The sequence below is a fragment of the Lissotriton helveticus genome, chromosome 10 (assembly GCF_964261635.1).
Source record: "Lissotriton helveticus chromosome 10, aLisHel1.1, whole genome shotgun sequence".
Taxonomy (NCBI): domain Eukaryota; kingdom Metazoa; phylum Chordata; class Amphibia; order Caudata; family Salamandridae; genus Lissotriton; species Lissotriton helveticus.
In genome coordinates this window covers 96,414,790-96,440,705 of record NC_136071.1, presented here as the reverse complement: position 1 = coordinate 96,440,705, position 25,916 = coordinate 96,414,790, and the positions used below count along the sequence as shown (strand labels likewise).

The following is a 25,916-nucleotide window of genomic DNA, read 5'->3' as shown; positions in this document are numbered from 1 at the left end:
ACATGTGAAGACATGCTTTACGGATAGGGTGACCAGATTCTCAAAACTAGCTGTCTCCGTGGAGCCGACGGGGGAGGTGAAAGTGAATGTGCGCGATGCGCCCGTAAGCAGAAAGTAAGCACATCAATACATTTCCTCCATGACTCGCATTTTGAACAGTGAAAGTGCCTGCGAGAGGCTCTTGTGGCGTCTCAAAAGTGAAAGCAGGAGCGCGAGAACTACAAAAATAACGAGATAAGTAAGAACACAAATGCTGCTGCCTCAACGTGGGTGTCGTATTCTTGCAATACAAAAGTCAAATAAAACAAGGTATTACCCGTGGACCTACCTGTGGGCTTTATGTCTGCAGTCCGGATTAGAACGGAAGCCAGGCAACTTGTTTTGGGACGGGGGCGGGGCCGCAAACAGGAAGCGGACGGGAGCCCCGCGCTTCTGTAAGCAGCCGGAAGATTTGCCTGTGAACTAGCGGAGCTCCCGTGGTCGTGGAGAGCCCCGCCTGTTGTGAAGACTGAACCGCAGGCTGCCGAGGGAGACAGGGACACAGGGACACACGAAAAGACCCTGGTAAGTGTGGGGGGAGGGGGTGCGCGCGTGTATGTGCTTGTGTGTGTGCGTGTGTCTGTCTATGTGTGCGCGCGCCTGTATGTGTGTGCATGCAGAGGGGTGGGGGCTGGCTGTGTCTGTGTGCCATTAATGCATGCGAGCAGAGCGACGCGAAAGCAGGGGCTGGGAGTTCATCTGCGCAGGCGCGGCTCAGACGCTCGCTCCCGAGGTGAAATCCGACCTCGTCAAAGCGCGCGTCTGGTAGCTGTCCACTCTCCTAAATACGGGCAGCATAAGTTGGCGAGCTGATGCATTCATGCTTCGCATGAATGCAACATCAGCTCGCCCTAAAAATATTGTGAAAGTAGATATTCACTTACTATTTATTTGTTGGACTCGGTGCTTCTTGGCATATGGAAATGATTACTGGGGGAGGATTTATCTAGGCTCTCTAGAGTGTGTGTAATATATTATATTTTAAAGAATCTTTTTTATGAAACCAATTTCAGATACAGTGTGTGTATATGTATATGTAATATATATATATATATATATATATATATATATATATATATATATATATATATATATATATATATATATATATATATTTATATTTGTATGTATATATAATTGTATCATATTTCCGGCATCGTTTGGAAATGCATACATTGAGTATAGACAGTACTATGAGCTCATACTTTGACAGTTATTCCGGATCTTACCATCTTGACACCGCAGATCGCCAACATCCCCCATCCCCCCTATCATGTAAATGTAATGTTTGTTTGTTTTTGAGCTTGTAAAGCGCACTGCTACCCGTCCATAGGTCTCCTGGCGCTGTATAACTCTGGGGAACCCGTCCTGGCTTTCCCTGTGGGATGGTCCCTTGCTGGGAGTCCCCAAGGTGGAGCCAGGCATCCCCGGAATTGGTGGGGCCGCTGTGGAGATTAGGCAAGCTAATGCCCAGAGTTGCCGAGTGGAACCCCTGATTAGAGTAAGCACCGAAGCGAGAATTATCGAGACCGCTGACCAAGGTCCATGAACCTGCCGCGTCGGGAATTGAACCCTGGTCCCGGGCCGACTTCTGCTCTCGGGCCTGCCGCCTCTAACCAGTGAGCCACACTACTCATCTAAGGTGATGCACTAGTTCCCCCCCCCTCCCCCACAGACCTTGATATGTCTCCTATTGGTGCCATATTTTCCCCCATTTGCGTGTTGTAATATATTTCTAAATAATTCCACAAGAACCATTATTCACATGCTGTTTGGCCAGGCCCTATAGATATTCCGCCTCCCACTGTTCCTTGTGTACGCATCTTCCATCTTGCCTTGGAGTGCCTTTTGACATTGCCCCATCAGTCTATTCTATCTTCTGGGGTTTGCAAATGGTTGCATAATCCAATGGCAAGTTTAAATATTTTCAGGTTTTGCCTGTGTGGGGACTTGAATGCCCCATTCATGGTGTAACACGTGTCCCCCTGCCAAGTTTGCCTGAGTGTATGTGTATCCTGGCTTTTCTTTTAGGCATATTGTCACATTTATCTCTACATGTGCACAGAGGTGTACGCCTGCCCCGCATAGTAGAAAGAGCTACTTTCCCTGTCCTGAATCAAGCACATGAAGCTGTGGTGGCAACATACAATGTTTTTTAAATTAATAGTGAGACCAGATCTTTTTATGTTACTGAGAACGTGGCCTATTGACCCCTCTTGTGTAAAGTTCCATTGTTCTGTGGATGCCCAAAACCTTACGTTGACATCCGGGGGAGGGAGAAGGGGGGGCTACTAGTTTGGCATGGTAAAAGATGTAGGATGATGACGACTTCCCAAGAGGGTGGACGTGTATTGCCTGCGTTCCAGTGGCTGGAAGCTGGAGACCCAGACACTGAAGCACTGAGATTGGAGAACGGGCCACCTTTAGAAATTTCATGAGGACTTTTGCTAGCAAGGGGCTACTGATGAGTTCCTCTGGAGCACCGCATTTGGTTGATGTTAGGAGTGAGGATTGGGACTCCAGTTTCCATTGTGCGAACTTTAAGTCTCTTTTCCTATTTTTCTGTCCCGGATTACTGGTTAAAAGAATCCATTGACAACCAGGTACAGGAATCTCAGCCTAAATTGTGCTTATGTTGTGGTTGTACCTACCTGGAGACAACCTATTGTTACCTGTTGTGATAAACATCACTCCACACAAAGTCTGTGTTTGAAGAGCAGCTTGAGAAAGGCATTTGAAAAGAGAACCACACCCAACTGGGTCTAAAGTTGGAGATTGTGACTCCACATCCCCTGTCTAAAAAACCTGTATCAGAGTGTGACCAAAACACATCGTTCAGTTTCAGTTCTATATCCTTCATAAACAAGGAAGTTCGTGTTTCCTAGAGGACTCGACTGCAGTGTGGCCAGGTTTGTCTATTTGACAGCCAGCATCCCAGTGGGGAGGGGACGTCAACTGAATTCTGCACTTTTTGGTTTTGGTGGAGGAGTTGAGGATATTCCTTGAAGCATACCTGCCTCCTAAGAGCGAGAGAAAGAATGTACTTGGCCTTGCAGGAGTAGATGTTCAGTGGATTCCCGGGACTGAGGAACAACCATACGAAACAGACTGCCTGAGAGCGAAGCCTGAACGACTTGTGCTGCAGAGGTTTCCCTGGTCACTCTGGAAGGATTTGGGATTGTGGCGGCCAGATTGAGGCTGAAAGTGCTGTGGTGTCTGCCTCAGCCTGTTGGCTCTATTGGGGCTGCAGCTGCCATGCTGACTCTGCATGCAGTATTGGAGCTGGAACTGCCTTGGTGATGCTTCGGTGCCAGCCAGAAGTCCAGTTTGGCCTGCTTCTGCTGGGGCTGCCACTCGCTGCTGAACTGAGCCTGGGCAGCCGGGGACTCTAATAAGCTGTCACAGCTGGAATCCTAAACCGCCCCTAAAACTGTCTTGTATCACTACGGTTCCCTGCCTGTGGTGGGACAGCAGGGCCCCTGATCTGCCCTAGAGGAGTGTGAGAGACCTTTACTCACAACGTTGTCAGGGATAAGAACTTTTGAAAAATGTGAACGGAGTGTGCATTTTAGTTGTGGGACACTGAAAATGCTCCTGAACCTGGTCCATGCATTTGCTCCAATTGCTGGCGAGGGGAGAAGTTTATTAAGGGTATACTGGAAAGGACCAGCAGATGGAAAATCAGTAGGTCAAGCGCCACAAGGGAGAAGTAAATTCAGATTCACTTTGCTGCATATTGGATTCAATTGTTTCATATTTAGTGCTGATGAAAGATTAAAAAATATTTTTTCCAATAAAAGACAAGTACTGGACAAGACATTAAAGTTAATTATGTTGGTTGATTTGTTTTGAGTACTGAACTTATGCACCCCACGCTACTTCCAAAGGAAGTCTTTGAATGTCGCCCTTGCTACCCTGAGGGTAGGGTTAAACTTGGTCCAGTTTCCAGAGCTATAGTAGCATGGACTCTAGGACACAGTGGCAAATGACCGTAATCACCAGTTCGCTCTGATGTGACTTCTAGCCCCCCACATGGGGTCCTATAGTCAGAAAGTAATTTCCATTCTTAATTTGAAATTGTGATCTTTTTTTAATGAACATAACAGTCCAGATATAGAAAGATTAATAATTTGACACACCAACACCGTTTTTGTAACTCAAATACCACAAACCACGGAATAAAAAAACATTAACTTTATGCCAAGTTGGGGTAGCGACCTACTTTTTAGGGCTCGAAAGCAAAGCGAGCGAAAAGCCCTTTTACTGGCGTTTTAAAAATGGACCTGTAAATTCCACACGCTCGTTTCCTTTCCGTTCTGCTATTGGCCTTCACGTGTGTTTTTTTGTTTTAAAGCGAGCATACCATAGGTCAGAGGCGGGCGCATAGCTCCGCCCCTCGCCTATTGGTGTCTGTTACGCGCATTTCCTGACATATTGCTTTCAATTATCGGGCCAAACTCGTGCGTGATAATTCAAAGCATATGTCCGGAAAGGCGCGCGCACCAATCCCAGCTTTGGTTTTTTCCCCCGATTGCTTTCAGTTTCCCTCAGCGCGGCTCAGGCGGCCGACAAGCACATAGGGACCCGACCTTCCTCTGTACATCTGGGCTAACCGGAGCAGAGAGGGGAGTGCTGGTAGGAGTGTTTTTACGGCCTGCGGATGACTCACCCTCCCCAATGAACCTAGGGCTTTGGCTGCTGGGTAGAGGCATCCGTGCTGCAAGAAGCTGAAAGTGCTTCCACGCTTCAGCCTCCCTTGGCGAACATTAATCTGTCCTGGAAAGTAGGCGCCTCCTTTCGCTAACGAAGTAAAGGCACGCTTCTCGATCTCGCGTGCCAGGAAGCTCTTCTTCGAAAGCAGCGTGGGTAGGAAGCAGTGCCTCCTCTCTACAGGGCAGCGGCTGCGTCCCTCGCCCGTCTGTGGAGTGGGGAGCGGGGGATGTTCCGGCTCCGCGTGAAGTGCACCCCATCCCGGGCGGTTGTTATGGAATCTAGGTCTGAGAGGACGGCACACAACTGTGCACCTCATCCCGCGGGCTGCAGCCCTGTGTGTGTGTGTGTCATTGTGCTACTGTACTGTAGCGCTGTATGTAGTGCACGCGGCACAAAGCGCTCATCACTTATACTCGGGAAGAGCAGTGGAGCGTTAAGTGGGATGAAAAAACTAGGGCGTCTCGTAAAGGGGCGTGGTCAATGTAACTAAGGGCGTGATTTAAAACACATAAGCTACAAATCTGTGTTTAGCACGCTGTGCCGCCCGACTTTTATTTTGATCTTTCTGTCATTGCATCCAGAGATACGAGTGACATCATACCTACAAGGCAGGACCATTGGCTTTGTCAATAGTTGTTAGCTGAACCTGGGGGTGCACCTCATCCCGCGGCTGCAGCCCCGTGTGTGTGTGTCATTTGGCTAATGTACTGTAGCGCTGTATGTAGTGCACGCGGCACAAAGCGCTCATCACTTCTACTCGGGAAGAGCAGTGGAGCTTTAAGTGGGATGAAGACAGTAGGGGGGCTCGTAAAGGGGCATGGCCACTGTAATTAAGGGCGGGATTTAAAACACTTTAGCTACAAATCTGTGTTTAGCACATGTGCCGCCGGACTTGTATTTTGATCTTTCTGTCATTGCATCCAGAGATACGATACAAGTGAAATCATACCTACAACAAAGAAGGACCATTGGCTTGGTCAATGGTTGTTAGTTGAACCTGGGGGTGCACCTCATCCCGCGGGCTGCAGCCCCGTGTGTGTTTCATTTTGCTACTGTACTGTAGTGCTGTATGTAGTGCACGTGGCACAAAGCGCTCATCACTTATACTTGGGAAGAGCAGTGGAGCAGGAGGGCGCCAAGCGCGCACACTGCGCTCTAAGCTCTATAGTCGGGGTTTTAAGTGGGATGAAAAAACTAGGGGACTCGTAAAGGGGCGTGGCCACTGTAATTAAGAGCTTGATTTAAAACACTTAAGCTACAAATCTGTGTTTAGCACGCTGTGCCGCCCGACTTGTATTTTGATGTTTCTGTCATTACATCCAGAGATACGAGTGACATCATACCTACAACAAGGCAGGATCATTGGCTTTGTCAATGGTTGTTAGTTGAACCTGGGGGTGCACCTCATCCTGCAATGCAATAGGTCTTGCATTATTAAAGTTTGAGCTATTGGCATTGTAAATGACAATGCCTTTTATTCATTTGCATCGGTGCGTAAACAAGCACTTTGTACTTATAGTCCATGCTTATGAGAAGCAAGGCTGGCAGTCTCTTTTACTGCCAGCCTTGCTCATCGTAAGCAAGAACTATACGTTCAAAGTGCATGTTTATGCACCGATTTGCTGGTTTTAAAAACAAATTAATAAAGTTTCCTGTATTTCCTATAAGGTCAGTTTTAGTAATGTGGCCATTTACCTACAACTGTATGCTTATTCAAAGTTGGCAATATTTCCTATAGAGTCAAATTTAGTAATGTGTGCTCTTACCTACAACTGTCATTAAACAAAGTTTGTATTTTCAATATCAATCAACATCTTTTACTTGCAAAATGTGTTTTTTCTTTTTCGCAAACTGTAAATCAAAGTCACAAACACATATTTTACGTACATACCCATTGCATAACTATGATTTTCAAAAAAAGATGCAAAATACATACATCAATATTTATTAACTACTTCTTCAACACCATTATCTATCATTTAACTTTTTAATACACCTACACATTACATGTGATTGTATTTCAGTATAATTGCAATTCCATAACTAGCACTAACAACATTGCCATTTCAATGCCAACTGCTCAAACTTTAATAATGCGAGACCTATTGCATTTCCAATGCTTGTTTCCAGAGTGCATGTGTTTTCCAGATTCTCCATAGTGTGCTTCTCTTTCTCGCTTCGCGCTTCTTGTTGCTCTCTTGCCTGTCTATTTCTTCCCTGCCTGCTCTGAGTTGCTCTCTTGACCCTCACTTCTCCTCCCCACCCTGCCTTCTTTATTGCTTATCCCACCTGGACCCTCCTCTCTCGCCATTGCTTTTCCTCCTGGATCGCCCTCTGTGTTGTCTCCGGGAATGTGCTGCTTTCCACATGTATCCATAGTGTGCTTCTCTGAACACCTCCCGGCTCCGTGTTGCTCTCTCTTGCCCATGTACTTGTTCCCTACCTGCTTCATCTATGCCCCCCTCCAGTTTCTCCTCCTCACCCTCAGTGTTGCCTCTGCCCCTACATTGCTTTCCAGATGCAGCCATCGTGTGCTTCTCCTGCCCCTGTGCTCTGTTTTGCACTCTCTTGCCTGTGCAAAACTTCCCTACCAGCTCCATGTTGCTCTCTCACCCTTTGCTTTGCCTCCTCATCCCGCCCTTTTCTTCTTCTCCTCCCCTCGCCACTTGCTTCTCCTCCTCAAGCGCCCTCTGTATTGTTTATCCCACCGTGCCCTCATTCTCTCTGTTGCTTCTCCTCACCCCCTGCAACGTTCCTTCAACCTATCATGGCCTTCTGTGTTGCTTTCTCCCCCCCTCCCCCGACACTTCCATAAAAAAAAAGTCCTAGTGTCTTTTTTCCAAAGTTTGTTTCCATTAGCCATGCTGCTCCATTGGAGATAACGTACTGCATGGAAAAAAACTATTGGCGAAGTCAGTAGGTCAGAAAGGTGCGACCTATTGGTTTTTCCAATTCTTCTTTCTTGTTTTTTAGCACCTCCTATACTTGACCTACTTGTGAAAATTGAGATAATGATGCATTGTTTCTGACCTATATTTGTACCATCATAGCCGCAGAGGATACAAAAAGGAGGTTAAACTGGACTGCTGTAAAGTACACTTACTGTATAATCTTAACACCCTTTCCACTGAAGAGAGGCAGTTCTCAGAACAGTCCAGCCACGCTGACCGCTTTGAAGAAGAGCTAAATTGTGCGGCTTTATTAAAGCTGCCCAGTTTGTGGATCAAGCGAGAGAGTATTTACATTGTAGAGAATGTTCTGCTGACCATGTTAATCAGGGAAGGGCTAGGTAGGTGAAGTTTTATGCTACTGCTGCAGAGAGAACTTTGATTAAAGTTAAGGCATGGTTGTGCTTTGGACGAAACAGTACCAGGGGGATTCTGGCACTATTCGCAAAGGCATTTTGGAAAAAGTAAAATAGTATTTCTGTAGTACTCTTAAGCATACACTTAGATGCCTTAGTGAATTGGCCCTAATTATTATTATTATTATTATTATTATTAGGGAGATTTGTATAGCGCCTGGTTTACGCCTATGAAAAGTGGGGTAAGCAGTCCAAGCAGCCAGCGCAACCGTCTACCGTCTAATAAAAATCCCTAATAAAATCTACCCTAATAAAAATCTACCCTAATAAAATCCAAAACAGCAATATTAATTTCCAGTCAAAACAAATAGAAAGTATTGTACCCTCTTCGCACTTTTACCAATAGGAAGTTGTACATTTCAGGTCAGATTCCTAAAGGCACATAAGAGCATGTAAAAGAGTACTGCTGTACTTTTACTACCCACACTTGCTAAGTGTCCTTCTATGCAGGTTTTGGGAAGTCACCAAGGGCCAGGTGTACGACCTGTCAAATAGCGCCTCGCAAATTGCATCGCATTTGCAACTCGCAGTTTCTGAGGCGCTATTTGGCTTGTACAACAGTGTGTTTAACACTGTTTGCGATTCCCAATGGTGTCGCAAATTGCGAGGCTCATGAATATTAATGAGCCTCTCGCAATTTGCAAGCCCATTGGGAATGACAGGCCCTCCCATGGGCTCAGCAGACCACCATGTCTGGGATTGTTTAAAAAAATTATACTGCATGCATTTTTCAAATGTGAAGGGGTCCCCTGGGGATTGCGTATGCATTACCACCTACTTGAAGTAGGTGGTAATTTACAAGTGTTTTACAACCGCAATTACAGTCCGAAAACATTGGTACATATTTATTTGTTTATTTATTTGAAAAGTTTTATATAGCGCTGGCTAGACCCGGAGGTATCAGAGCGCTTTACATGAGTATCAGACCATAGTTGCAGGTTACAACGTTACAAAGTTATTAGAACAAAGCTATATGAGACGCGCGAGCGCGTAAACCAACAGGGCTGCCGTCTGAGCACCGGTGCGTCAACGGCCCGTTTTTATTAAAAACGACGATTTTCCGGTCAGCTTTAAAGCGCAAATGAGGTTGATTTAGAAGTGAAGCTGATTCATACCTTTTGTGCAATTTTGAGGCTTTTCTGCTCGCCGGAAGTACTGTTTCTTGCCCCCTGGTTCTGCTCCCAGCCTCTCAATCAGGTACTAACTGCTTTGTATGTCCAGGAGGAGGAGTGCTTCTTAGGAAAGGGCCTGGCTTTGGCTTAGCCACGCCCACAGTCCTATATAGCTGCTGCACCAGTGCTTTTGAAGAATTTTTCATTGCTCTTTTCACTTCATAGCATTATTATTGCATATTTGTTTTTCAATTAAGCCAATTTGTGGGTTTTTTCTCCTCAAAATGGAAAATAAAAATCCAGTCAACAATAAAAGGAGACGGCAAGTTTCGCCTCCTCCAGTTAAATCAAAAGCAGTTGAGTCCTCTGAACCTTCTCTTTCATTAATTTTGGAAGAAATTCAAGCACTGCGTGTTAATACTTAAAATATTGCGTCAGAAATTTAAAGTGTGCGTAAAGACATTGCTTGTTTGTCTATGAACATTTCTGATAATTCCATCAAAATACAAGATAATACAACTAAAGTGGATGCTTTTACACCATTAGTGGCGAAAATACTTCCTATGCACTCAGCTTTTGGATATGGAAAATCGCAATAGACAGTACAACCTTCGCATTTTTAATTTGCCTGAAGAAGTTGAGGGTTCTAATTGTCGTTTATATTTTGAAAATTTGCTTCCTGGTCTTTTAAATATCAAGTTTCCAGAAAAATTTGAAGTGGTGGATAAAGCCCATAGAATCCCTTCTCATCGCAACCCTCACCATTCTAAACCTAGGCAAATGATATTTAAAGTCCTTCGTCATCCTCATCTTGTTTTGATAAGAAAAGCTGCAGAGATATTCCCTCGCTGATGGTAAATGGTAATCAAATTTGTATTCACCAAGACTTTGCCAAAGAAACTGTTGCAATACGTACGGATTTTGCTGCCTTTCGTCCGCAGTTAAGAAGTCTTGGTTTCAAATATGGACTTTTTGATCCATCTACAATGCGCATATGGAAAGATAACTTCTCCAAAACCTTTCAACGACCGGAAGAATTGCGAACATTTCTTGATCAACAGGTTCAACATTCAATGGCTACTCATGACCCTGCTCCCTGACTCTTTCCAGTTTGAAATTTGCGGACAGATTTATGAGTAATTTATATATTTTTGGGCGCCAGCGGTTCTGGCCATGCTTGTAGAACGTGTGTGCGTTTCATTGTTCTTATTTATGTATCTTGTTTGTCTTTTTCTCCCTGTTTTCTTTTCTTCCTGTCCTTTTTACAAATCTAGAGTTAGTTATTCTTCTATTTCTCAGATATGCTTTTTTCACCTCTCCTTGTTCTATTGCTTTTCTTCCTTTGCTTTTTTTTTCATAATGGCTAATGTTCATAATATTAAAGTTATTTCTCTAAATGTGAAAGGTTTGAGACACCCAGTTAAACGTACCAAAATTTTAGGTTATTTAGGAAGTTGTAAAGCAGCCATTTGTTTTGTTCAAGAGACTCATATTGATGATAAAATATTTCATTTTATGAAAAAGAAATGGTTTGATACTATTGTCGTCGCCTGCTAATGGTAAGAAAAATAGTGTTGCGATCTTCTTTGCGAAAAAATTACACTGTCAAGTTTTAAGTAAAACTTCAGATTCAGAGGGTAGATATATAATAGTTAAAATTAAAATTCATGATTCAACTTTATTTCTGCTTAATATTTATGGTCCTACTGCTAATGATCCTAATTTTTGGTCTTATATTAATACTGAAGTCTTAAAGGTGAGTAAAGTTCCGTTGATTGTTGGGGGTATGTGAAGGGGCGGTTGTCGCGGGCTGAAATAGCAGGCAAGGAGGCCGTATATAGTGGGCTATGCTGATTTATTAAAGTACACAAGAAAGTCCGAGAACAACAGGTGGTGTGACTCCCGGGGCGTCGGGTCTTGTCCTTCCGTGTGGAGGGTCTTCGTCCGGTCCTTCTTTCTTTTTCCCGGATCCCGTCTTGTTGGCCTTCGGGTCGGATCAGATGTCGGGGAGGTACCTCGGAGGGCAATAAGAGAAAGAAGGGACCGTTAGACCAGCACTGTGGGACAGCAGATCTCCCGACACCAACACCGGATGCGTGTGGGACCAAGAAACGAAGATAGGTGCGGAAAAGGGGAGGAAGGAGGGCGAAGGAGGAGGAAGGGAGTAGGAAGGGTGTTCGAAGGGTGAGTGAGGGGAGAGGGACAATGTCGTGAGCGTGCTTTACAAAATATACAGTGAGAGGATCTTTACCGTGCTCCGTGCCTAAATAGGAGAGACTTTACACTATGTACACTGAGCACCTAGGGTGTTCAGAAAGGGGTACTAGGTACTCACGCGGTCCGCCGTAGCCCTCCGATGGACTACGGCCGCTCTTCAGCCACCTCCTCAGGGACTCCACCAATCTTCCGACCATACGTCTTCTTCCGCTCTCTCTTCTCCGCCGTCCTCTCCGTCTGCCTGAGAATCCTGCCACGATACTCCGACCGGGTCCTGGGCACTGGGGTTGCTTTTCACTGTTGTAGGGGCGGGATTTCCGGGGTCGCAATCAAGTGCTTCCTGTTGGCGGCGTCCGGGGATTGGTTCCTGCATGGAAGAGAGGGGCGGGATACTTCGAGTCACTGTTACCGCTCTGTCATGGTGGTGTGTTACGGGGTTTCGGCAGCGAGGGCTGCTGTGGGGCCCCCTGGATACCGATGAGTCATGAGGGGCTTGTAGTCCTGGCGGGGTTGGAAGCGGGACAGGATCACAGGGTAATTTTAATGTTATTGCTGACCCATTATTAGATAGGTTGTCTAGTATTAAATTTCGTCCTCCTAAGGTTTTTCATGCTTTTAACTCCTTTATTCATACCACCAAGTTAACTGACATTTGGCGACTGCACTTCCCTACTGATAAATGTTTTACTTTTTTTTCCAATCCCCTTAATTCACATTCCAGAATTGATTATTTTTTACTTTCTACGCCACTTATCCATTCTGCATCTAACCCTATCATTGGTAATATTGATATATCTGATCATGCCTTACTTTCTTTTGTTTTAAATATATCTTCCACTTTTACTAAACAAACCAGATGGCGTATGAATACTAGTATTGTTCTTAATGAGCATAATAAGCCGAAACTATTAAAAGCCATTCAAGATTATTTTTTGTTTAATCCGGAGGACTCTACTTCTATAGTCAATAGATGGGATGCCTTTAATGCCTACATTAGAGGTGCTACAATTTCTATTATGGCTTATGAGAACAAGTCCTTCAATGCTAATATCAAACACCTAGAGAAGCAAATAGCAAAATTTGAACGGTTATTTACTACCTCCAATAATCCTCAATACCGAGTTAAACTACAAAAGCTTCGTTATGAATTTAACTCTATCCTCAGTAAAAGAGCTGGTGTCCAAATCTCTAAATCTAATGCTAGATTTTGTTTCAATGCCAATAGGTCTGGGAAACTCCTCGCGAATTATCTGCGTATCAAAAGAGATAAAACACAGATTACCTTCATTCATGGTCCTCAAGGCAAGATTGCACTATCCCATAATGATATTGTTAAAGAATTTCTGGATTTTTACTCAAATCTATATGACAAGCCAGATTTTCACGATAATTCATTAATTGACGCTTTTTTAAATACTTGTGATTTACCCAAAATTTCACAATCGTATAGACTCGGATTATATTTACCCATTACTACTGACGACATTTTAACAGCCATAAAATCTCTTCAAAAAAATAAATCTCCAGGCCCTGATGGTATTCCAGCTAAATTTTATAAGGAATTTCAATCTCATCTTTTGCCATACCTATTTCAACTTTTTACTTTGTTTTGGCTCTTCTGGGACTGTTTCAAGTTCTTTTGCTGATACTTTAATTATTGTACTTCTCAAGCCTGATAAAGATCCCACCCTTGTTTCAAATTATCGCCCTATATCTTTAATTAATCAGGACTGTGAATTATATGCTAAAATTCTTGCCTCTAAATTAGCCCCTGTACTTCACTCTATTATCCACCCAGATCAATCGGGATTTATGAAGAATAGATATTCTGCTAACAACTCGAGAACTTTATTGCATGTAATTGAACAGAGTCCTACTCTATTTGCTCCCTCTGTAATTATGGCTTTAGATGCAGAAAAAGCCTTTGATAAAATCCATTGGCAATTTTTATTCCAGACTTTATTGTCATTTAATTTTGGTCCCTTGTTTATCCGTATGATTTCTGCCTTGTATTTTGCTCCCACTGCTCTGTTATTTATCAATGGCCAAATATCTACTCAATTTTCCCTTTTTAGAGGAACACGCCAAGGTTGTCCCCTTTCCCCACTTTTATTTCTGGGAGATGAACCTTTTCTTAATCATATATGAAATTGTGATGATATTAAAGGTATTACGATAAAGGATGTTACTATCAAAACCTTAGCCGATGATGTGTTGTTATTTATCAGTGATCCAATTTCCTCTATCCCGTTCTTATTAGACATTATTACCAAGTATTCCACTGTCTCGGGTTACAAACTTAATGTTAATAAAACAGAATTTTTCCCCTTAAATGTTTTTTGTACCCCTGATATGTTACCTGTGGCAGATATTATTTGGCAAAAAAATAAATTGAAGTATCTTGGTATTTTGTTTTCGTCCTCCATCCCAATAACATTAAAATTAAACAGTAATTTTATTCTTGATTATATTAAGAATAACACATCTAAATGGTCTTCCCTTCATCTCACTTGGTGGGGGAGGATGGAATCCATTAAAATGAATATTGCTCCTAAAATCTTTTACTCCCTTGCAATGATCCCTATTCAGTTTCCGCTAAAATTTTATAGATGTTGATGAAATGTTATCCAAATTTCTCTGGAATAATAAATCACCTCGTATTTGTTACAAAAAACTAAAAATGCCAAAATGTCATGCAGGTTTTGGATTACCTGACTGTCATTTATATCATAAAGCAATTATATTGAAACAAAGTTATCTATGGTTTAATTCTTCCTCTATTCTTAAACCTGCTATTTGGTTTAATATAGAGAAATCGCTTGTTAATCCTTTCCCACTACCAACCTTGCTTACTATGTCTCATAAGTCTACAGTTATACACCATTCAGTTATTATCAAATCTTCGAAATTAATATTTAATGTCATATTTTGCTTATCCTATAAATACTACTACAGATGTATCACTCTGGCATAGTTCTTTTATTAAATTGAATAGAAATGTGAATTTTTGGAATTCTTGGATTAGGGATGGTATATTTTATCTTAAAGATTTATTTTGTGATAATGCCTTTATTCCTTTTGACATTTTACTATCAAGGTTTCAGTTACCTAATGTTGATTTTAATAAATATCAGTCTTTATGTAATTCAATTTTGGATTAAATCCGCATGGTATCCCATCTACTGTTGCAACAGATTTGATCATTTATATTCAAGCTGTATCTGCATCTTCCAATGCAGTCTCTATTTTGTATAAAAAAAATTAGCTACTTCAATAGGTACCAATCTTAATGTAATTTCAATCTTTTGGAATACTGAACTTTCCCTTTCTCTATCTAATGACACTTGGAAAGTTATTTGGCTTAATGGCATTTCTGGTTGGCTACCGGTGTCTCTTTACCAGACGAATGCGTATATCCTATTCCATTCTTTATGGACCCCATTACGTCTATTCCGTGCTAAATTAGTGGAGTAGTGTGGCTCACTGGTTAGAGGCAGCAGGCCTGAGAGCAGAAGTCAGCCCGGGACCAGGGTTCAATTCCCGACGCGGCAGGGTCGTGGACCTTGGTCAGCGGACTCGATAATTCTCGCTTCGGTGCTTACTCTAATCAGGGGTTCCACTCGGCAACTCTGGGCATTAGCTTGCCTAATCTCCACAACGGCCCCACCAATTCCGGGGATGCCTGGCTCCACCTTGGGGACTCCCAGCAAGGGACCATCCCACAGGGAAAGCCAGGACGGGTTCCCCAGAGTTATACAGCGCCGGGACGCCCCGTTGCTGGGGCAGCTGTGCGCTTTACAAGTATACTACATTTACATTAATTCCATCTGATACTTGTTGGCATTGCAAATTACACCCTGGGTCCTTACAACATATGCTGTTTGATTGCCCTTTCATTTCAAAATTTTGGTCTGATTGGGATATTATGCTAAAAATATTACCTATTCAAGATGTTCTTTCATATAAACTGTTAATTTGTAAATCGGTTGCTCTTGTGCGTCATCTAAATGACTCCGAAGCAAAATTGTTTAATTCCTTAATTGCGGCTGCTTTAAAATCAATCACTTTTTGTTGGAAAGATGCTCCATCTCTATCTGTTCATGCTTGGTGGACCTGGATCATTTTTACAAGAGGTGCTCAATTATCCCTACATGGAATTAATCATAACTCGCATTCTTATCAATCCTTTTGGTCCCCTATAGATTCATATTTGTTGCTATGAAAGTATTTTCCACTATTTACTCTGTTTAACATTACAATTTCTGTATTTGCATTATTTGTATGTTATTAGTAACTCTAATGTATATATAAGATGATATAGAATGTACCCTTCCTTCCCCTGCCCTTTTCCCTTCCCCTTCTACTACTCTTCTTTTTTCCTTTTATTGATTATAATTTCTTGAAATGTAATGACCTATTATATTTTGCTACTAATTTGCATTTATCAATTGTTTAGGTATTATTGCCCATGCTAACATTTTATGTGTTGTCCATTTATGTAATTTTTTATGAAAAAATGTAATAAAATTATTCTGAACATAAAGAATAAAGCTACATAGTTACATGTTAGGTCGAGATAAACAATAAGGACATATGCGTAAGGGAAAAATCAGGTAAGGGGAGAGGGGGTAGGAGCAGGGGGAAGTAGACAGCGAATGAAGGAGGGAAAGGGGGAGGAGGGTGAAAGACGCAATATGAAAGAAGAGGGAGAGGGTGACGGGGACTCTGTTGAAAGGTAGGGCCGAATTCGACCAAGAACCCTTCAGTATTTGCCCGGCGTTAGCCGCCTCTTATACCATTCGAGTTTACCAAACAAAGAGGCAGGCGCTGGAGACAGAAGGCAGGAAACAGGAGTTTATTCCGACGGAGCAGAACACGTCAAATCAGACAACAAGGTATCTTCTCGAGGTGCTCTAACCGCATCTCTGAGGCCTGGCCTCTTATACACAAGTTTATGACTTTATTACATTTATGACATCCGTGGTATTGCTTTGAAGTTTAAAAAGGCATCTTTGGAATCCCCGGTTCAGGCCCGTTCTCACACATATCTACAGTGGAGGTCCCCACTCAAATCTCAGCATGATGGCTATCGCGCAGCTGGACATTCCGCTGGGAACAAGAATGTGGGCGATCAGTCGGATCTAGGGGTGTGAAGGCATTGATTAATCCCCGCTCCTTTGATGTGAGGCGAGGTCCTACTGTAGGGGGCAATAAACTGCATCTGTTGGGCTAGGCGATGGCCTGGGATCAGGTCAGACAATCGGGCAGGGAGGAAGAGGTTATCAAAAAGGGCCTGTTCTTTGAATGAGATGAAAGAGCGAGAGGGTTCAGCACGGGATGTGGCTCGGAGACAGAGTCGCGTTAGAGGTGTGTTTATGCCCCAAGCAGGAGAGACCGGGGGCTGTCGGGGCGCGGGGGAATGCTTGCGAGGCCGGGGAGTGAGGGGGAGAGACGCGCAGGCTATTGGCAGTGGGCAGAGAGGCCAAGGCAATCAAAATGGCTGCTGCTTCCGCGCACGTATGGATCTGAAAAGGACAAGATGGCGCCGATAATGTTTACGCCACAATCCAGATTTTAACAACTCAAACCAGTAGACGAGTAATAGCTGCATGCAAATTCCAGTAAGCAGTGATCCCAGGGGAAGTGGTATCATTCCCCCCACTCTGTTGCACGAGGTTCCCTTTACGCAGTGGACTCTCTCAGAGGGGTCTCTGAGACTCCAAGGCCTACCTACTGGATCTTTCCCCCAAAAGGGGAGAGGGAGTGCTTTAGCAAGGGGCGCCATACCATACCTCAACTGTGAGTGGCTCCCTTGGCGCTGTGGACTCTCTCAGAGGGATCACAGACTCCAGAATATAATAATTGGATCTTTCCCCAACAAGGGGAGAAGGAATGCTTGGTTAAAGGGCACAGGGGGCTAGGTGGCGTAACAGACAAGGGGAGAGGGGCTAAGAGCAGAGGAAGTAGACAAAAAATGAAATAGGGAAATCGGTGGGGGAGGGTGAGAGACCGAGCATGAAAAAGGGGGGATCTTCCTTATCTCTGCTAGTTCTTCAGGTTTCGCTCCCTCCGTTTGCCATTGATTTTTCCATCTTGTGTCTACGCCAGATCCCGCCACCTGATCGCAGCTGATCGCTGGGTCAGGCAGTGTGGCAGTCACTATTAGGAAGGGAACGCCCCTTAATAGCGAGTTGCAAAACAGTATTTTGCAAGTTGCAATTTATTTGTGATTCGCAAAATACTGTTTGTACTTGGGCCCATGCTTTTTAGCGTGCGCAAATAAGACTCGTTTGCGCACTCTAAAAAGCGGCATATATCTGGCCCCTAGTGCGGAGAGGCCATCACTTCCATATAGAATCAACAAATAATTCAATTTCGTTTTCATTTCATACAGCCTCTAGCCCAAGATGATCCCACCATGGGCCCAAAATCTTAGTATGGGTTGCCAGGCACCCTCTATCCTAGTATATATTATTCTCCATAAGCGCACAGTAATTCATCGCCCTCGCTCAGCACATGTGTGTGCTGTCCTGAATTCGAATGCCCCTCTTCGCCAGGAGACTCATAATTGCATTTATACCCCAAATCTAGAGGAGCCAGATTGTTTGAAATAGATATATTTGACCTTTGATGGCGGGTCATAGAACTTCCTTTCTTATCCAGAGGATCTGCAGCTTAATCTGCCCTTAAATTGTACTCAGTAAGACAATGGGTTCTGGCATTTAAGAGTGGTGGGTGACTGGATTGGTGCCACTTCTTTGTAGATTAATGTATTTGAAACGGAAGTCCCATCTACTTAGCAGCCATACTGCCCCCTTCTGTGTCATTTGGTATTGGCATCTTTTTGTCGAACAAAAGGGTGGTGCCTAAGCTTCTGTTTGGAATCTTGCTTGAGCTGCGATGCATTGTAATGGGTACTCTGGTAAAGCAAGTTTTCTCTCAGGCAATTAAATAGAAAGTGATTCAAAATCTGCAATGAAAATGTTTTTTTTAGGTTTTGCTTCCACACCGTTTGCGAAATCTCTTGCATTAGAAAAAAGTCTTAAAAGGGGCTTATGTATCACCCATTACTTACCTTTAACTTATCATTGGCTAGCTCCCATTTGGTTTCCACGTCACTTTACTTACCATTGGTGGGCTCCCATGTGGCACACATGTCACTCTTGTTTCCTTGTTTTCTATTGGTCAGTGCTTTCTCCCCACCTCGGTCTTCCTCTTTAGCTTACCATTGGCTGGCTACCACACACTTTACTTACCATTGGCTGGCTCTCACTTCACTTTGTTTCCTATTGGTCAGTGTTCCTCCTCATCTCCATCTTCCTCTTGGGCTTCCAGACTTCATTGTGCCGTGGAGCCTGGACCAAGTACTGCTTCCAGTTGCCAGTGTCCTACCTTGGCAGGCTCCAGGAGGTTCTTTTCTTTGCTCTCTTCGCACCTTTTCTAGTGAAGCTTTTTGCGGGCTACATGACCAAAACACTTTGCACAGTCACTTTGCCCAAAGGTCTACTGCAATCCACCTATTGTTTATCTGGAAAGATTATGGAACTTGGTGTTAAGATGTCAGAAGCACATATGTTGTGCTTCTGGAAAGTTCCTCGTACCACCCACAAAACCAAGACTTAACACAGTAGATCGACAAAGCTATCGGGCATATCTTGAGCTCTCTTTCCATGTGGCGCTGGCCACCTTGCGCTATCTTTTTTTGAGCTGATGTTTAAAATGTTGAAATAAAAAACACGGTGGATGAGTGGATGAGAATAAAGGACTAGAAATGCAGAAATCTAAATATGTAGAAAACAAAAATACTGTATGTGTAAGAATGCAGTACTTTTTTAATGAAAATATTTTCGTCCCGGTGAACTCCCCCTGTTGTATATATTTAGTTAGACCACTCAATTTATATTTATTTGTGTAAAAAATAAGTAAGGAAGGTATTGTGTGGCACGCTGAAAGAGGCAATATATTACTATGTAGCCTCAACACAATCCCAGTGCCTGGTGCCTTCGGGCGCAGCTGAAGTCCACTGGCCCCCTGACATACAATGCTATCAAACCTAAAACTTTTATTGGAACTTGCGGGATTAAAGAGTAAAGAGTGCAGCTAAGGGTCTGTCACGGATTTTCCACCCCTCTTGGTCCAAGAACCCTCCTCCTAGGTTTAGCACTCCACATAACCAGCATTGTCAAAGCTAATAGGTTTTGCTTCTGCCAAATCTATTGATTTTGTCAATGTTTTTTAGATATGTTAAACAGTGTGCAGCACGGTTAAAAAAAAGGCATTATAACACAGCCAATGTCCATATCATAGCGCTTTTAAAAGAAAAAAACTTTAAGCCATAGCTAGCGAAGCTGTGAAACATTTCTTTAAAAGAATTTGACAATACCAATAGATTTGAAGAGGCGAAACCTATTGGTTTTGCCAATGCTTGTGTTCTTGAAAAACACACTCCTTCTTCTTTGTCTTTAAGGCAACACCCACCCTACACTTCCCCAAGCAAAGAATAACTTGCACAATTGTGTATTTGGCTTTTAATCGCATATGGGGTCTTATTCCTTTCCTCATTGCTAATGAAGTAGTGCGCTTAATAATTCCTTCCATCTTGGTCTTCACTCCAGCTGCATCTGTGATTCTTCCTATCTTTTCCTTTGTGAGACTCTCGATACAATTTACTTAATTTCAGCACTGTATATGTTAAAAAATAAACAAATGTTTTTTATTAAACAAGATCTTACCCACGTAGAACAACTTAAACTCTGGGTGCGCTCCTATAAATGAGCATTAGTCTGCCATGCAGAATATAGTGATATATTTTCACTTTGTAGTAGGTTTAAATGGGCCCTAAAGAAGCAATTTTAGTTTTGAAACGCTTGTCAAATCTGATTTTACGTGATGAAAGACGAGAGAAATTAATATTTAGACAAACTAATGTATGTTAAATTATTATTCGTATTTCTTTGTTTGGACTAAGTCTGTGCCATTAGAATCTGATTGAACACTCGCGAAAAATTTTTCTGCGTAAAATCAAGAAGCTCTTCCGTGTCTAGAAATAAACTACAACAGTAGAATTCCCTCTAGACCTAAATTTTATTAAAACAGGCTCGTATAAGCTCAGATACGGGGCATCATAGACCTTGTACTCCACACAAATGAATTGCTTCTTTTTGCATAATTTATTTCATTTTTTTCTTTTCCTTTTTTTGGTGCTTATCGTACTTCACATTTTATACATAAAAGTATTTTTCAGTATACAAATATATAATTTCTCACTTAAAACAATTCAATACTCATGATGTCGGCAATTTGAAAATCACATTGAATGACATTGACAAATTAATTGAACACATCCCCTACACACAATCACACCTCTCTTAACTCACCAATCAGGTCTCTTGCACTCAATACATTCATACTCTATATCACCAGAACAACACTGCATGCACAGATGGAAAACCGGGCGATGAAATCAACCCTCAGTAGCTGTGCTGATAGCTGGGGTGTCGCTCGCTTTCTCTTGGACGTGGTACGTTTCAATGGTAATCTTATTTAGTAACCATCTTCTTCAGGACCGGTTATTAATTGCTTTAAAACTGGTGGAAGGAGGGGAAGGATACTCTGTCGTTAATATCCGAAATGTACTCTAGGAAAATACTTTTATGTTCAACAAGCAGCGAGGTGCACTGAGGCCTACACTGGGCCTTACTTCTAAGGAGACCTTGTTTGTAGCGTCTTATAGTATGACATCCTATGATATTGATTAGTTTATTGAATCCTATTACGATTCTCCACCACTGACAGCTCTTTGATATAAAAGAACTTCTCAATACCTTTCCAGGGGAATCCTCTCGCTGAAGGCCTTGATATTGGTTTATTTTATTGTCCTAGTAAGGTTAGCAGGCCTCTCTCCCTTTCCTAGTGGCCTCCTTTTTGCTCCTGTAGTTTACACAATGTTTAGCTACGTATTCTCTTCTCTTCTCGGTGTCGGTGGCCTCATGTATCCGATCTGGTCGCCTCACTTGCCTGCTATCCGTTCGCCATCCGTGTCTCTGATGTTGAATTAAAAAAATTGGTAGTGCATGGGAGAGGGCATCAGGGAGTTTCCGGTGTTAGCTTTCCATTAAATCCATTTGGGTACTGTACTGCTCTATTATAAAGGAATGGAGGACGCTGCAGTGTTGTTGCTAAAAGCCTTAACTTCTACTGAAAGGAAGATGGATCAGATCTTTCTATTTGAGCACAAGGTGAACTTTTCTCCATCTCGGTCATACAGGCACTGCTTTGATGCTCTTTGTTATGTTAAATATTTATACTGCACACAGCACAAACTTAATCCTCTTTAGGTGTAGAAAATTCTGGCAGTTGCAAGAAAGCTGAACCCGATGTCCCTGTTTCTTCTTTCTACTAAACAAACTATGTAGCAAAGACAACAAGCTAGAACTTGTTCGACTAGGCTCACCCTAGAAAAAAATCACCTTTTCTGATTATTTGGCATACACAGCTTGTATCGAGCCAAACCCCATTCTGACATGAGAGGGGGGGGGGGGAAAGCTTACTTAACCCTTGTTTACCTTGTCTGCTACACCTGCCCTCAAAGTTTTGTGGAAAGCCTCACCCACCTTTCATTCATAGCTAGATTTATCACCTTCAACCAAGTTTAAATGTTCTGAAAAACATTGTGATTTTCCAAGTAGCTCAACATATAGATTTTCTGGAGTTATTGTGAAGCACTAGTTGCCTGTTACAGAAAGCACATCCCAACACATTGCCGGGGCGGGGCCAGGGGGCGCTGCTGGTGCCAGAATAAAGTCTTCAGGATCTGCTTGTAGGATGCATAGTAACAGGAGAAAGATTGGCATCCAGTTCTTGAAACAGAGTAAATTTTTTCGCAGAAGATCCATCTGGATGTTTAAGAATCTCAAGGCATTGTCCCATTTTCCTTTGTGGGTGAAATGCCTTGAAAATGTAAATTTTTCTCATAGTTTTATGCCTGAGCTATAGGAGTGTGGTGGTCAGGCGTGTGTCGGGCCTTTAGCTATTTCTGAGAAAATCACACTCGCTTGGAGATAGCCACACAATCAAGTGCTACCCATCACGGCTGTAGGATATATAGAACTTATGATTGGGTTTGTATACTGTTCTAGGTTTGCTTTCTTAAGCCATCTGAATGAGTGACAGTACTGAGCAGTGACCTTGGATTACTCTTTGGTTTCCATAAACTCATAGATTGAACTGTACGCGCATACCTGAACGATTGAATGGCCATGGAGGCATGATGTTAGGTATGTTAACAAGTCTGATCGACTGGGACACATGCAATTGTTCTCCTGCTTGCTGCTTTTATGAAGGCCCTGGCAAAACCTCACCGCTTCGGTGACCCTCGCCTTAGACGCATGCAACCGTTCTCCCGCTTGTTACTTATTTGAGGGCTGCGGCAAAGCTCACTGCTCCGTTGACCATCGTCTGGGACACCTGCAACCACATGCAAACACACTCCTGCTTGCTGCTTATATGAGGGCTGTGACACAAACTCGCACTGATCCATATGTGCATATGGCATTGTCTCCATCATGGGTTCCATCATTTCTCTTCTCTTGGACCTACAGTTTACGAAAGGAGGAAACTTCAGTAAGAAGAAGGCAGTTCATATACGAGAGATTCCAACATGTCTCCACTGTTGACAAATCGATTCATAGTGATGTATTTATTTTGTATATGTACACGTCGTTCTTGACCACGTATGATTGAGAAATGGCATTTGTTTTGAATTGTTTAGCACACAAACTGCACCTGTGTAACTTGTACTCCTTAAACTGCCCCCAAGTGGACATAATTAAGAACAGGTAACTATTACTTGAGCTGTAGGACCACCAGGGTAGCAAATTTGGCTCGGTCTGTTTGTTCTGAATTATTAAATGTGATTGTGTTCTTTTTCACGTCGAAAAGGGCTTTCAGATTATGTTAATATGCATGAAAAGTTAACCAAAGTGTACATATTTGCTTTGTTGCTTCTATGTCTCTTACGACGAACCTGCTTCATTCCATCTCTGCTTCTTTCATCTGCCCCATCTATAGGTTGTGCAGCGGATTAAGGCGATTGAGAATGAGACCCGCCTGTTGGTTGTGGACAAAGAAACAGATGACTACTTGCGTAGCCTTCACATCACCTATGCTGAGGCGATGGAGCAAGGCGACGCCCTAGGGAACCTGCCCCAGTCTCCTACCAACTCCACCCCTGGGAACCCACCCAGTTCTCCGTCTAACTCCACTTTGGATAACTCTCCCTCTTCACCCACCAACTCCATGTTTGGGAACTCTCCCACATCTCCGTCCAGCTCCACATTGGGGAATTCCACTACATCGCTCACTTCCTCCATGAAGTCGCCCAGCAGTGACAATGGGGAGGTTTGGAAAACGCAGGTGGATATCAGTGATGGGGACCTGAGCAGGCGCTCGCTCAGTCACACCTCCGAAAACGGTAGACAGGTAAGGTGTACCACCAAGAGCTTCATTAAGTTCATTGAACTAGTGCTAGTGATGTTTTCTAGGCACATTTGAACTGCTTCACAAAAAACACACAAAACAGTATTTGCACTGATATTTTGGTCCACAAGTCTATGCAACGGTGCATGGCACCAGCGCAGCGTATGTTCTTCAGAACGGTTAATCTGAAATTGCACCACTGTGATCTGGCCTTTAGTGGTTTGGCACAGCTTTGATACTGAAAATAAATAATTTGTAGATTGTAAATAAGTGAACCACATAAGTAATTACAGACGTGCTACCATAGTCCTAGACCAGTCCAAAAGACGACAATCTGAAGACAGTTTGATTGCCAGGAATTAGTTACCGTGACGGCTCTGTCCATCTGAGCAGACATAGGCTATTGTGTTGTCTGATGCTCTGAAACATGATCAGGCCCTTGCTTATTATCATACCATATTGTGAACTAATCGATTTATTATAAAAGTGTTAAAAAAAATTATGAATGAATGAATGGTTGACAGTCAAGTGTCTGTATAGCAAACTCCTTTAAAGTGATATTCACCCGGCATATAGGAAACGCCGATGGGAAGACGGTTCTAGCAACTTGTGCTTGGTTCTTTTTGCAAAGTGTAGTCTGACTTTATGCAAGCCGTGTGCACCTTTATGGCCAAACACTGTAAATTAATTCGCCTGCTTGGTGTTGTTTACCAAATAGATGCCTCTCTTTTACTTTTTTCTAAGCTTGTAACTGAAGGGGAAGGGGTGCGGTGTGTTGCAGCACTTCGACTGATAAATCCCTGGCCTTTGTAGTGCGATTTAGAATTTCAGGATTGATGCTTATATCTACTGCACCAAGTAAAGGCTTGTTGTGTAATACAAGGACTACTTTTCTCAACATCCATTGGCTGTGGGCGTGATAAGCCTCCCAGACTAACACAAGATCCAGTGTCTTCACTGCAAACAATGCCGTAAGATAAGTGCCTGCATGTATTGTATTATAATTGCATTTATATAGTTCTTACTACCCATGACCAGGCGTAGAAGCATTTTTTCAGTGAGTAGCATGCTACTCTGGAACCCATAAAGGATTAGAAGTGAATTAGTATAGTGAAAATATGAAAGTAATGTGAATGGTGGATATCTTAGTCAGTTATTTGGATTGAAAGGGATAGAAGAGGGGGGGGAAGGTTTGCATGTGGATCCATTGGAATCTTAGGCATTTTTGCTAGAACCCATTGGTTCAGAGAATAAAAAGGTAACATTGTTTTCATAAGTGTCTGAGGAAGTGAAGTAATTGAAAGAGATGAAGCAACAATACAGCACAGTAGTGGAGAAATGTACAAATGTGACCCTATCGAAGCGCCGTGGTCTTGAGCCTTGTGTGGTTGTAGGAAGAGCAGGCCTTCTGTTTGCAGTTGGTATTTTTTAAAAGCCAGCCTAAAAGTGTAGGCCATGACGTCGAGTGGTAGTGCAGTCCAGCTGATTAGTGCAAAAATACCAACTGGCTGATATTGAGAGCTTTGGGATGCTGATGGACTGGTGGACTGGAGAGCTTGCCTGAGAAGAAGGAAGCAAGGTACGGAGAAAAAGTATAAAGGTGATGGAACCCCATGATGAGTTTCAGACCCACAGGGTTTTGGACCAGGTGCTTTTTAGGTCTATCCTACCTATAGCACATGTACTGGCTCTGCAAAGAGTATTATTTACAATAAAGGGCTTGGAGCCTGCCCACTGCTTTCAATTTGTTGGCATGTTTATTGTGTTTAACGGTTTGTCCTTTGATGGCTTATTTGTGTAACAAAGACTATTTCAGTTCTTTTGAATTTTGTATGTGGCTCTTTCTAGTGTGGGGTACTGTGTTATGTGTTGTGCCTGATAGCATTGTTCTTTTGGTTTGTCAAGTAAGACTTGGAGGAACGGGCAAATGTCTGCGAGTTGAATCATTTCAAAGGGATTGACCATGCTTGGTTCTCCTTTGATTTTAGAAGTTT

The 25,916-nt window shown here is 42.9% G+C and overlaps 1 protein-coding gene across 3 annotated transcripts in view; it reads left to right on the top strand.

The window, feature by feature from the left end:
* Positions 1 to 25,916, top strand: part of NHERF2 (NHERF family PDZ scaffold protein 2) — a 320,949-nt gene that overhangs the window by 15,508 nt on the left and 279,525 nt on the right. For all 3 annotated transcript variants that reach the window (XM_078664854.1, XM_078664853.1, XM_078664855.1), the window contains exon 2: positions 23,515 to 23,925. In XM_078664854.1, the coding sequence (XP_078520980.1) occupies positions 23,515 to 23,925 (411 nt within the window). The remainder of the gene's footprint in view (positions 1 to 23,514; positions 23,926 to 25,916) is intronic.